The sequence below is a fragment of the Neovison vison genome, chromosome 12, assembly GCF_020171115.1.
Source record: "Neovison vison isolate M4711 chromosome 12, ASM_NN_V1, whole genome shotgun sequence".
Classification (NCBI taxonomy): domain Eukaryota; kingdom Metazoa; phylum Chordata; class Mammalia; order Carnivora; family Mustelidae; genus Neogale; species Neogale vison.
This window is the reverse complement of record NC_058102.1, coordinates 45,987,080-46,001,237: the sequence shown is the minus strand read 5'-3', so window position 1 is coordinate 46,001,237 and position 14,158 is coordinate 45,987,080. Positions and strand designations below refer to the sequence as shown.

The 14,158-nt window shown below is 39.6% G+C and overlaps 1 protein-coding gene across 1 annotated transcript in view; it reads left to right on the top strand.

Annotated features, from left to right (window-relative positions):
• The first annotated feature begins 2,776 nt into the window (after window positions 1-2,776).
• RAB21 (RAB21, member RAS oncogene family) overlaps window positions 2,777-14,158 on the top strand; it is a 34,523-nt gene continuing 23,141 nt past the window's right edge. Inside the window, exon 1 of the mRNA XM_044229293.1 lies at window positions 2,777-3,183. Within this exon, the coding sequence (XP_044085228.1) occupies window positions 3,028-3,183 (156 nt within the window). The 5' untranslated portion in view covers window positions 2,777-3,027. The remainder of the gene's footprint in view (window positions 3,184-14,158) is intronic.

The window sequence follows — 14,158 nt, the reverse complement described above, 5'->3', positions numbered from 1 at the left end:
TCCGTTGGACCACAGATCTTTTGGAATATTCTTGTTTTCTATAACTTGGAAGAAAATCTCCCCCTTTTTTTTTTTCACGTGGAGGCAATTCTGAGTTAGTGTTGAGTGTAAAGTGGCCAACCTGGTCAACTTCATTGAGCTGCTTGTGCCCCTTTGTGGCCGGTGCTTACAATTACAGCTTAGTACTATTCACCAGCCAGAAGCATCTGAATTGTTGTTTCAGATGCGTGGTTGCCTCTAAAAGCTGGAAAGAACCACGGAGAAAGAGGCCCCTAGAAGCTAGAGGTGCATGGGATGCATGCGACTAGTGGATACCTTAGCAAGGACCAGATTCTGGTTGAAAGCAGAAGAATGTGTGGATGCCAGGTTGGCATCAAACACGGCCAATACATTATTGTAATTGTTTCTGTGTTGCCTCTCACACTAAAATACAAGCCCCATAAAGCAGAGACATTTTGCCTGGCACTCCACAAAGGTTGCTGAATGAGCAAATAAAGGAACAAATGGGTTTAGAGTGTGTGTGTGTGTGTGTGTGTGTTTTAAGATGAGCATGGAGCCGAACAGTGGGCTCAATCTCACCACCCTGAGATCATAATCTGAGCCCAAATCAAGAGTTCCATACTTAACCAAATGAGTCACCCAAACACCCACAAATGGGTTTAGTTTGTAGCAAGCTCACAGATGATAACTATTTTCTTTCCTATTGTTAATTAGTCTTAGTAGATGGAAAATGCTTTGATAGTTCTATTTAACGAAGTCCCACATGTCCAAGAGGATTTCTCAAACCTCAGTACTTTATAGGTTTAGCTTTATTTGTTTACTTGTTGTAATTAATAAATGTTAGTTGGGAATTACATTCCAAGGTCTAGATTTTAAAAAAGTGACAGACACAGTTCTAGCCCCCAAAGGAGAGCATATCAGATTACAGTGTTATCCTCCTCCAATCCGTTTTTCAAATTATAGGCAGAGTAATTTTCTTTAAAAGTTAAATTTGATTATGCCCGCCCCTTAATTAAAACTCTTCATTTGCCTAAAGGCCCTTTCATTATTGGTCCCTGTCTTCCTTGCCAGTCTCATTTAGAGCTCTCTTCCTCTCTGCATTCTTATCACAGTTTGAGTTGCTCAACCTTCAATGCTCCTTCCTATGTCAAGGCTGTTGGACATACTGTTCTCTTTCCTTGCAAACCTGTCCTCCCTTCCGGCCTAGGTTACTCCTAACCAAAGGCAACAATCTCTGGAACAGCTTCCCTGGCATGCAAAACCAGTTGGGTCCCAATACAGCTTTGCAAAATACTCTGAACTGCTTTATCAAGATAAAAGCATTCATCGTGTAAATGACTGTCTTCCCTTGCTAACATGTAAGCTTTTTTTTTTTTTTAAAGATTTTTATTTATTTACTTGATAGAGAGAGATCACAAGTAGGCAGAGAGGCAGGCAGAGAGAGAAGGGGAAGCAGGCTCCCCGCTGAGCAGAGAGCCCGATGTGGGGCTCCATCCCAGGACCCTGAGATCATGACCTGAGCCGAAGGCAGAGGCCTAAACCACTGAGCCACCCAGGCGCCCCAAGCTCTTTTTTTTTTTTTTTTTTTAAGATTTTATTTTTAAGCACTCTTTACACCAAACATGGGGCTTGAACCCACAACCCCAAGATTAAGATTTGCATTCTCTACCAACTGAGCCAGCCAGGTGCTCCTAAAGTGTAAGCTCTTGATGACGGGGACACTGTAGGTTGTTCAGTATCGTGCTTGGCACGTGGTGGGCACTTTCAAACATTAGTTAAATGAATGAATGAACTACCAGGTTTGAAGTGGAAAGGGAGTCTGATGAAAAATAATATGTTTGCCTGACTAACACCAGATTTCTAGTTGTAAAATTTCAGAAGCACCACTAGGTTTTTGGGAAGAGTGTATTTCGTTAAAGAAGGAGAGGCAGATCAAGAAATCTAAACAATCATCAAACAAACCAGGTCTCTCAAGGTGGAATCAACAAGGAGCATCAGAAGCTTCACGGAAGAGAGAAAAACAGGGTAGCTAGGCGTAGTGACTTAAGATGTACTGTTCTTTCATTCATTCAATGCCTATTCCGTGCTTGGAACGTGGGACTTAGAAATTCAAAGGCGGGCAAGTCTTACACAGTTCTTGTCCTTAAACCTATAGCGTACTAAGAGACTGTATTCGGTCTAGTGACTTCCGTGAAGTGCTGCTAAGGAAGGTCTGTAAGCCAGCGTCATGAAATACTTCACTTGAAGGTAGGGGAAGAGAGGGAGGGACAAAGAGAAGATGGATGCGTGGTCAGGCAAGCCTTTCTGGTTCAAGCTGAGAACTGAAAGATGAGGAGGAAGCCTGGCGGTCTGGGGAACTGAAGGAAGTTCAAGAGTTAGGATTTGCGATCTTACAGAAAACGTCCAGAGACCGAAGTGCACCTAGGCAGATTTGCCTTACAGCGACCCCGCGCAGTGAGAGGTCATTAGCCTGGTGAACACTCCCTGGGCAAGCACGTAACGTTCTGCCCTTCCACGTTCCACCAGAACTGGGTTTACCTCAAATTACCCATTTCTTAATCGCGCAGGCTTCCACCAACTGCAGAGCGACGCTGACCCGCAGACGGCCAGGGTCTGCCGGAGACTGCGCGGAGGAACTCCACTCACTGCCAACTCCACCCCGGGAAGAGGCCCCAGAAGCCCCACCCACGTCCAGGCACGTTCTCCTAGGCCGAGTCCCAGGGGCCGCCCGCGACCGCGGCGATCACGTGACCCGAAGTGTGACGTAGGAGGAAGGAGACGCCATTAGAGGGAGGCGGAGAGGGAGCGCTCTTCGCCTTTCCTCGGGTGTTTGACGTGGTGGCGGGGGCCCTTCATTCTCGGACTTTCCTCTGCCCTCTCAGGCTTCGCCCCGAGGCGGGAGTAGAGACAGCAGCTGGGGTTGGCGGGTCGTTGCGGAGGGGCCTGCGCCGGCCGCGGTTGTGAAGGCGCTGCGGCGGCTGTGGGGTGCTCGGCGCAGCTCTAGGGCTCGGGCGGCCGGGAAACGGGATGGCTGCGGCCGGCAGCGGCGGCGGGGCGGCGGCGGCGGGTAGAGCCTACTCATTCAAGGTGGTACTGCTGGGGGAAGGCTGCGTGGGAAAGACGTCGCTGGTGCTGCGCTACTGCGAGAACAAGTTCAACGACAAGCACATCACCACTCTGCAGGTGCGGGCCCCAGGGAGTGGAAGGTGGAGCCTTGGGGCCCCTACCCCTTCGGGGCTGTGAGGACTTCGCTGCCATGGCCCTGTGGATCTCGGCTTACAGATCTCAGGCCTGTCACCTCCGTCTTCGAGTTGCCTTTCTGAATTCGCCCTAGGGAAACGCGGGGTCGGGCATCCTGTAGACAGACATTTAGGACAGGCTTTGGGGAAGGGAGTGGAAGGTCCCTCAAAAGTCCCCCGTGTGGCTGCGCATATCGTGGAGTCGCCCATATCGCTTGGCTAATCTTCGCTTTTGATTCACTTCCGCTTGGGCCCTAGGTGCCTTCACCCTACCGTCACAGGCTGTCAGCCCTTTTTTCTTTCTTTCGGAATTAGGAACTTAACTGCGGATTTGATTTTGCGAACTAGGTGATTTGTAACTTCAGCGCTTACTGATGACTAAGTGTTTACGCAAGTTCCATTTTGTCCTGTCTTCAAGTAACATGCTGATTGGCAAAACAGTCATTTGTGGAGGATTTTTTGAAATGACCGCTTGCCGGTTATGGGTTACACATTTTGATTGCTGCCTGCGTGAGTCTGACTTGTGGGGCAGTTGTTCTGTGAAGTCGGTCGATCCACATGCACATGGAAACGTCATGTGACTACTAGCCAACAGTTGGTCCCCAAACTAACAGTTTAGTTGCTGCTGCTACTTGCTTTCTTTGGTTGTAGTGTAGGGCCGGCTTTCTTCTGAAGTTATCTTATGGTTAGCTGGGAAAGTGTTAAAGTGTAGTCATTGATTGGGAGTGAAAGCAGCCCTTTTAGGCAGGTGTAGTCTCCGTCTCCCAAAGAAATCAGTGTGCACGTGTTAGAAGAAAAATATCCAGCTAATCGGACTTCATCAATTTAGTTACAGGTAGTAAAGTCGAATGGACTTTTGAGCCTGATTGTCGAGGTTTCTATCCATCTCCATCTTTTTAACTAGCTGTGTGATCTTGGGCAAGCTAATTAACCTGTCTGGGCCTAGGTTTTCTTTATCTGTTGAAATGGCCTTAATGATAGTTTCTAGCTCATAGGTTTGTCAGGACAAGTATACATAAAATCACTTAGGACCTGGTCTATTGGAAGCTCTCCATCTTTATTACTGGTCCAAATTGCACAATAGATCTTACTGACTATTTAATAGAATGCATAATCTCCTTTAATTGTTGTGACATTTGATATTTGATGCTATTATTAAACTACTGAGTCTAGAATTCACAAAGATGCTCTGATTCCATGTTCTATTTTTATTGCTGTTTTTACTTCTCTTATGTCAAGCATAATACCTGAAAAAATGAATATGAGGAAACTCCTTTTTTTTTTTTTAACATCCTTGAACAAGAACACTTACACAATTTTAGTAGTTGTTATTGTTGAGTGTTGCTAGTGAAATTAAGGAAATTTGTAGGATAAATACCTATGATTATTTGGAACTTAGAAATTCATTTAGGTAAAGTATAGCTAACATTCAGTAAGTTCTTACTGTGCTGAACATTTTTTCTTCTGTCATTTAATTTTTATAACAGCCTATGAGGTCAATAGTTTTATTAGCCCTATTTTGTAGGCAAGGAAACAGGCTTGGTTAAGTTGAGTAATTTGCTGGCAGTCATATTGCCACAAGTCTTGCATGGTGCCCAAGCTGAAATTTGAATGCAGATCTGACTTAAGATTTTGAGCAAGTAAACCACACTGCCTCTGGATATTGGTAAACCACCCCTTTAGTGGTTACATTTGTGCTAGAGATCTAAGATAAAAGAGAAAATCATTGTAATTGTGCTTCCTTCTTTAAGATAATTTAGTCCTACAACCTGAAAATTACACCTTCATTATATATTTCAAAGACATCATTGAAGCTAAAAGCAGGCTAAAGGTTTTTAAATATTAGAAACTATTGCAGCCTACACTGGAGAGGATGAAGTTATGGTAGATTTTCGTTATCAAAAACATAGCAGTCCTGATTTTAGTATTTACATGATTGTCATCACAAACTGTCTGGTTTATATTACAGAATTGAGGATTTTGTTGCATACCTCTATTTGGAAGCATTGTATTTACTTTTTCTTATATATCAGTTTATCTCATTTTAATTTTTTTAGAGAACTGTGACCCATAAAACAACCTGGTATGCTTTTAATTTCCAAATGGAGAGGAGATGATGGATCAGATCAGAAGACATGAAGAGTCCCTCTTTTTTTGTCACCAAAATTACCTCTTACCTATCTTTGTAACATACTTTATGATTTGCAAAGTATATTCTCTTGCAATCTTGTTTCAAAGATTTATAATACTGAGAGGAACCTAAAGTAGTTTATGGTTCACTCTTTCAGTCTTTTTTGTTTAATTCAGTCAGGTGATTGTCCACTTTTGTCTCATCTCCTCTTAGAGGTAGATGAACTGGTCTAGAAAGTAGAAAACTCACAAAATGTCCTGAGATGGCCCACTTCATTTTGGACAGTTTTAATTTCCAGTAAATTTTTCTGTGTATAAAGCCAAAATTTGTTCCCTTTTAGTTTCCAGTCCGAGTTCTGTCCTCTGAATCTTAGTCACACAGGACATCCCTTCTGGTAGTTGAAGATCCCTATCACACCCCTTGATTTTGTCTATTGGGAAACAGCTCTGGTTCTCCTAAAGGAATCTCCTCTGACATCATTTTAAATCATTTCACTATTTTTTTTGAAGATTTTATTTATTTATTTGACAGATCACAAGTAGGGAGAGAGCCAGGCAGACAGAGAGAAAGGAGGAAGCAGGCTCCCTGACGAGCAGAGAGCCTGATGTGGGGCTCCATCCTAGGACTCTTGGGATCGTGACCCGAGCTGGACGCAGAGGCTTTAACCCACTGAGCCACCCAGGCGCCCCCATTTCACTATTTTGATAGCTTTTCTAGACACTTACTATTTAATCATTGTCCTCTTTCCTTAAAAGGGGGTTCTTTGAGCTGTGGAAATGATTCCAAGTGTGGTTTGAACTGAGCAAAGGACAGGCTATCACCTTCCCTATTGAGAATCCTTTTACAACACTGAAATAGAAAAGTTTCTATGGGCTTGTTACATTGTAACATTGACAGCTGTTACATTGATTAATAATGGGCTTACTGTCTTAGTCTTGCTTCCCCCCCACCCAGGAAAGGCATTCCATCCCTCAAATTCTTTTTTCTCTGATTTTATGGTTAAGTTTTTTTGTCCCTAATATATTTGACCCATTAAAATTGGCTTTGATAGATTTCCTCCAGTGGTTAAAGCCTGTTGATGTCCTTTTAAGTTTGATTTTGTAATTCAAGAAATGTGACCTTGATTGGGTTCTGGGCATGCAAAGAAGAAGAAGGTATGTTCTTTATATCCAGATGAGCTACTCATTTTAACTTTTCACCTGAAAATTTGCTAAGAATGTCTTCATTGTTCTCATCAGGCATTAATAAAGACTGAAAAAGGGAGACAGTGGGCCAAGTACAAAGCTCTGCAGCAGGTCTCATTATTGTCTAGTGATGCATGACCCGAGGTGTATTTTTCTTTAGATGTGCAGAATCTTAGCATGGGGCTTTTTCAGACTATGCACGGGCCATAGTCTGTCTTCTTGAGTGAGAAACAGTGGAGTGTTATACATATTAATGATAATGAAATCAGAAAACAGCTTAAAATTGACTGCTATGGGCTACTAACTAGTGGACACAAAGCCTTTAATGAAAATGGTTATTCCAGCCTTATAAACCTAGCTTTTTTGCCCTAGCTACATCAGTCTTGCCCACAGGGGATATCATGAGATGTTTTGTCAGATGGCTTGCAGAAGACAAGATAAACTGTGTTTCTGCAATAGGAGGCATACAATGTGGTAAAAAAGAGACAGGACTTTGAAGTTAGACTTGGTTTTGCATTTTGGCTCCTACTTCATAGCCATCATGATCTTGGCAGGTTATTCTAATGTTTGTAAGTTGGCTCTTGATCTATAAAATGAGAGGATTTTATTTACAGGATTTTTTTTAAAGAATTTTATTTATTTGACAGGCAGAGAGGCAGGTGGAGAGAGAGAGAGGAGGAAGCAGACTTCCTGCTAAGCAGAGAGCCTGACGTGGGGCTCGATCCCAGGACCCTGGGATCATGACCTGAGCTGAAGGCAGAGGCTTTAATCCACTGAGCCACCCAGGCGCCCCCAGGACTTTTTTTTTTTTTAAAGATTTTATTTTTAAGTAATCTGTACACCTGGCATGAGGCTCAGACTTAAAACCCCAGGGATCAAGAATCGCATGCTTATTGAATGAACCAGTGAGGTACCCCTTTACTTACTGGATTTTTATATTGGTTAAATAGAGAACCGGCATAGGTAAATCTCCTCTATCACAGTGCCTGGCACATTTGTTTACCAAATGATTGCTGTTGAAGGAATAGATGGTGCTTAGTCTGCATTGGTTTCCTTCATGTTAACTCTGTCAAAAGGTAATGGGATTAATTTCATATGAATTATTTTGAGAACCCATGCTGTCTCTAAAGGATCACTACATTTTAGAATTGCTTATAATTTTATATATAATTATATATATATGTAAATGTATTATTTGTATCCAAGTATATATAAATGTATTACTACTGAACATATATATGTGTTTATTATCCATTTTTGGGTTTTGACTGGGATTGACATTACAGGAAATTATGTGACATTGGCTATGCTTTGGTGTTTTAGTACTGCTCCCTTTTCTCAGAGCTTCTCCTCAGTTACTAATAATTATGAAGTTATCTTGTAGGTGAGCTAAGAACTCAAGATGTTTTACCTATCGCAGGAAACTTGATCTTCTGTAGAGTCCCCATGCTTTCTTACGTGATTACCTAAGCCATTAAATTCAATGTATATTTCATACCTCTTAAACACCAAACATTATGATAGTTGGGGAATATAAAGATGAGTAAGGTTCTTTAACCATCAGTTGAAATGTTTTTGTCATTTCGATTGTAACCACTTTTTACCTGTGGCATGTCTCTTTATGTCTGTGCTCTTGAGTGATCATTTCATTTTCTTTAGTTGTATGCCATTTTTCCCCCTTACATGAAAGTGTTCTAAGATCATGCACTCTAATTTAAGTGCTTTCTATCATTTTCCACTAGTCTCTTATATAAAAAGTAATGTTTATAATCAGAACCTCAGTCATTTTCCCTTTTAGAATTCTGGCTGGAATTCCACCTATTGGCCTTCTGTAGTCTGGGGTAGGTAGCTGTCATTTGATTAGCAAAGCCGTGCTTTAAGATTGGCTGGACAGATAGTATCCTGATAGTTTGGCAAATGAGGAAATTAAGATTTGTGTTAAATTTCCAAGGTCCCACAAATAGTAATGGTTTACCATTTTTTCTTAAGCTAAGTCTACTGCCCCCCACCTCCACCCCAATGTACCTTAACCTTCTGAGAAGCACTTGGCATTCAGGGTCTAGCAGTTGCTTTTTTATACCTGTCATCTTAGTCTCTGGTCTAGAAATCTTGGTTTCCTTATTTGTAAGATTAGTGTTTTGAATGTCTGGAATATCTTCCATATAGTTCTGGAAGTCATATCAGTGTTGAACAGTCAATTCGTTCACATCATCTTTATAAAATACACTTTATAAAAATACATCTTTAGAGGATATGTGCTATGGTGAGTGCTGTGAAGTGTGTAAACCTGGCAATTCACATACCTGTACCCCAGGGGATAAAAATGTATAGTTTATAAAAAATAAAAAATATATATATATATCTTTATAAAATCTCCACACCCCCCCCCTTCTTGGTATGTTTCTAGATACATGTGTGCTATGGAAGGGTGGGTAATTTTTTTTTTTTTTTTAAGAAAAGAGGTTTTCTGAATTGTTTTAAATTTCTTATATATAAGTATTCCAAGTCTGATTGCCATTGTCTTCTTTGGGTTTTGAGCTACTCCTCTGAAATAACTTTTTGGCTCTTATTTTCAAAGTATTGAACTCTAAACTGATTATAATCCATGTACTTTATGGAAACTAAGGACAAGAAATGTTGAAGAATTCAAGCACTCAGTTTTCTTTCCTTTTTTTATTGAAATATATTTGTCATACAACATTGTGTAAATTTAAGGTATATAATATGTAAATTTGTTACATTTGTATATTGCGACATGATTGCCACTATAGCAATCCAGTTTAGTTTAGATTAATTTATAAATTACTAATTCCTTTCTTTTATGTGTTAATAAAGTAGTAATAGATACTTTAAATACTTAAGTCTGAAACAATGTTAGTGATTATAGCAAAAATAATGTCAGTGTTCAGTTTTTATGTATACACCCAGACACTTATTAATGAAAGTCTGTTGAACTTAAAAGATACTAGATAAAAACAGAAAAGTCTTTGTCTACAACTCATTTACTTTGCTGCTTTAGGTATATTGCTTTGCCAGTGGTTAGCAAGTGCAGCAAGTGGATCTGGCTAATAGCAACAACAAATAAGACAAAATTGATTAAACAAGTTATGAAAAGACTTTCATTTGGCAGATATATTTTTTCTTATTATTTCCTATATTCTTTTTTTTAATAGAGATTTTAAAATAGTTACCACTATGCTTTTAGGTAAGATGTTGGGTAACTACGCATCTTGTGCAGATAACAGATGTTGGCCTCAGCTAATGAGATTATTGATTTGTTAATACCTCTAAAGTTTGGAAGATGAAGTCATTGGAATTATAAGTACTGGCCTGTAACTTAGGGTTTAGGGGAATAAGGTGGGAGATCTGCCATTGCTCTGATCTTCATTACTTTGTGCCTACCCTGAGAATATATTTTTGGGACTTGAGTTGGTTTCCAGGAACACCTAGTGTCCATGTGGACGAATGCCATGTTAAGAATGTGTTCTAGAACAAAAAGCTTTGTGCAGTGGAAAAAGCACTGTGGAGTCAGACAGTCTTCTACCCCCTGCAACACCTGAGTTGTCTGACCTTGAGTGAGTCTCTGTATATCTTTAAATCTCAGGTTCACAATTGTAAAACAGGACTAGTTAGCTACCTCACAGGGTTGTTAAAAAGATTAAATGAGAAAGTCTAGCACAGTGTTTGGCACATAGGATGTACTATTTTTTTCTTCCTGTATTTCTAGAACCTTTTGAATTGATACTGTAATGCTGCTTTCCCCTCCCCTTTCTAGACTGGGAATTTTTTTTTTTTTTCAGCATAACAGTATTCATTGTTTTTGTACCACACCCAGTGCTCCATGCAGTCCGTGCCCTCTATAATACCCACCACCTGGTACCCCGACCTCCCACACCGTGCCCCTTCAAAACCCTTAGATTGTTTTTCAGAGTCCATATAGACTGGGAATTCTTCACTGATAGTTGCCAGGGATTTATAAATCCCTGGGGTAAGTGTGTGAAATTGTTTTTGGTATGTGCATATGAGCAGTTTTCTTGCGAGAAAATCAGTTCATGGCTCTCATTAGATTCTCAAAAGAAGTCAGTGTCCTCCTTCTCACTCTCACATAACAATTAAGAGCCCCTGTCTCAGGTTTAGTATAACTATAAGTGATATCTTGGTAGTCTATCCAAATTAAGTATGCCTCATAGAGGTGGTTAAAAAAGATAAGATGAATGCCAGCCTTTTGGTCGTTTACTCCTATCTTGATTTTACATAAAATCTTTCAGCTTTATTCTTACATATAATTGTATTTGTTTTTAAGACATATTTGTTCTTTTTTTTTTTTTAAGATTTTATTTATTTGACAGATCACAAGCAGGCGAGGGGGTAGGGGGAAGCAGGCTCCCTGCTGAGCAGAGAGCCTGATGTGGGGCTTGATCTCAGGACCCTGAGATCATGACCTGAGCTGAAGGCAAAGGCTTAACCCGTTGAGCCACCCAGGTGCCCCAAAACATATTTGTTCTTTAAGAAAATACCTGTAACATATTAAAGACATAGAATATATATAAAATGGGACAGTTTATATTACACTAAGAATCTTTCCATATCACGGGACTTAAGTATTTCATTATGAAGGAGAAAAAAAAAAGATTTAGCAGGGATCCTTGTATAATATATCAAATATTTGAATTAAAATAATTTTGGTTGGGGCACCTGGGTGGCTCAGTGGGTTAAGCCGCTGCCTTCGGCTCAGGTCATGATCTCAGGGTCCTGGGATCGAGTCCCCTATTGGGCTCTCTGCTCAGCAGGGAGCCTGCTTCCTCCTCTCTCTCTCTCTGCCTGCCTCTCTGCCTACTTGTGATCTCTCTCTGTCAAATAAATAAATAAAATATTTAAAAAATAAATAATAAATAAATAAAATAATTTTGGTTTATAAGGAAACTTTTAGTACATCCCTTGCATAAATTGAGTTTTACCTGCACGGATTATCCCAGGCACATTGTAGATACCTATATCTACAGTAACAATATTTGTGTGTCAGCACTGGCTCCTCCTGCTTTTTCCATGAGAAAAGTATTATTTCAGATCTCAGTGTGGAAGATATCATAGCATAGTAGTTATGAGTCGTGTCTGGAGCCAGACTGCTTGGATTTCAGATCCCACTATGTTAGATACCCTTCCTGTGTCTAGGTTTGCACATCTTTAATATTTGGACAGTTGTTTCTTTGTGTACTGTGACAATTTAGTGAGTTAATATTGGAAAGCTTTTTAGAATACTGCCCATTTCATTGTAAGCATGATGAACATGTTAAATAAAAATATGCAATCTGCTTGACAGAAGACTTATATTTATGAAAAGAAAACTTAGGATGTAAGCAAGGCAGTATATGCTGTTTGTTAAAGATTGGGTTCCCAGTAATTCTTCAGGATAGAGCAAGTCAGTGTGGGTTGTATGGGTGGTACGAGAAATCTTTAAAAATTCAAGGAGGAAGAGTATGGGTCATGAACTGAACTTGGATAGATGGGATTCAAATAGAGAAAAGAGAATACATCCAAATTAGAGGGAGATTTTATGAACAAGTAGAATTTGAGGTATGTGTATAAACCATATAAGTTGGAGAGTAAGTGGAGAGATTCTGGAAGCTATCATAGGAAGAGAGTTGTGGACAATTGTTTAGGTCCTTGAATACAAAGATAGCATTTAGAGATTTTTGCTTGTAGATGAGGGTTCCCTAACTTTTATAAATGAGAAGCTTGTGAATGATGTAAAAAGTGCTCAGCGTGGTACCTGATGGAAGGTAAGCATTCAGTAACTGTTAACTAGTATAGTAACAGTAGTTGAAATCGAAGTAGAGAGTTTAATTATATGAATGGGCTATATTTGTGTACCTTTTCAAAATTGCCTATTAAGGGACACTTAGGTTATTTGTTTTTTCTTTATAATCAACACTGATGAGCGTCTCTCCATAAGATTGTGTATCTGTGGTTCAATAGGGGAGACTTAACACCGTTTCTTAAACTCACACAGGAAGGTGGTGGTAAGTTTCCAAGGTGATGGTAAAAAAGGATATGATGGAGCTTTATCAGCTCTAGTTCATTCCTCTCTACTGAGAACTCCCCACAAATCTCATAGCAAAAATATTATTTAGATATTAGCTACCAGCAGAAATGTAGTTCAAGCACTCTTGTTAAAAATGATACCTTACTAGAATCTTTCAGTGAGTTATGGTAAGATTTTTTTTTTTCCTTAATCATGGAGGCTTTAGAAAGATAATTTGGCATGTTGAATACAGTGTGAGGTGAGACCAAAGGTGGTATAATAATATGAGATTGATCATCTGAGAACTCCAGAGGAAGTGTGAAGACAAGCCTTGGTAGGGTTTTTTTGGAATGTGGAATGTCAGGGGAGGAAGAATATTCAATGATGATATTTGTAAGATTCTAAACCTTGGTGACTTGGATTATGTTATCAAAATACTAAAGTTGGAATGGAAAGCCAATTTTGGAAGGAAGATCAGTTTAATTTTAAATATATTTGAGAGAAAAGAGACATCTAAGTTGACCTACCCATTAAATATTTGGATAGGACTCAGATTTTGAGTTTCTTTATATAGCATTGATATTGAAACCATGAAAATGGTTGAATTCAAGTAGATTATACAACTAATAAGTAGCAAAGCTGAGATTCAAATCCAAAGTTCTGGTTCAAAGTTCATACTCTTTTTTTTTTTTTTTAAGTTTATTTATTTATTTGATAGAGACATAGTGATAGAGAGAACACAAGCAGGGGGAGTGGGAGAGGGAGAAGCACCTTTCCCACCGAACTGGGAGCCCAATGCGAGGCTTGATCCCAAGACCCTGGGATCATGACCTGAGCCGAAGGCAGAGGCTTAACAACTGATCCACCCAGGCGCCCCAAGAGAGAAAGAGTCTTAAGCAATCTCCACGCCTAGTGTGGAGTTCCAAGCTTCTTCACAACCCTGAGATCATGACCTGAGCTGAAATCAGGAATTGGATGCCCAACAAGAGTGAGCCACCCAGGCACCCCTCAAAGTTCCTTTTCTTAGCTCCTGTGCTATAATGAGTGGGAGAAGTCCTTTGTTCACATTTATTGTCAAAACATGTATTTGGTCTTCTCATTTTCCAAGTTTTCTTTTATTATTATGCTTTTTTATTTTTAAAATTTTTTAAATTTTTATTTTGGTATTTATTTTATAACAAATAAATCTGTTTCATTTAATGAAATATCTTTAGTGTAGTTTGGGTTTTGAAGGAAAGCATTCCTGGATTTGATCTCAGCTCTGCCACTTAGTTAAGTACTAAATTCATTGGCTTTTTCTTAATTCTAAATTTCCTTGTGTTTATACGCAGAAAGTCTTTCCTGAGATCTAGACTCCTCCTCTTTCAGTAATAATTCACCATTCTAGCTTTTTATCTGTTTTACTGTACTTCTCTGTATTTTCTTTTATATAGATCACCTAACTGTGACTGTCTCTGCATAGCTTTGGTCTTGGCTCTTTATTCCTTTTTTTAACTATGTCAGATGACTCTGGATTCTGATTGTATTTCATTTTCAGTTACTCTGGATTCTCTTTTTTCTATGTTTGTGGCATTGGTTCAAG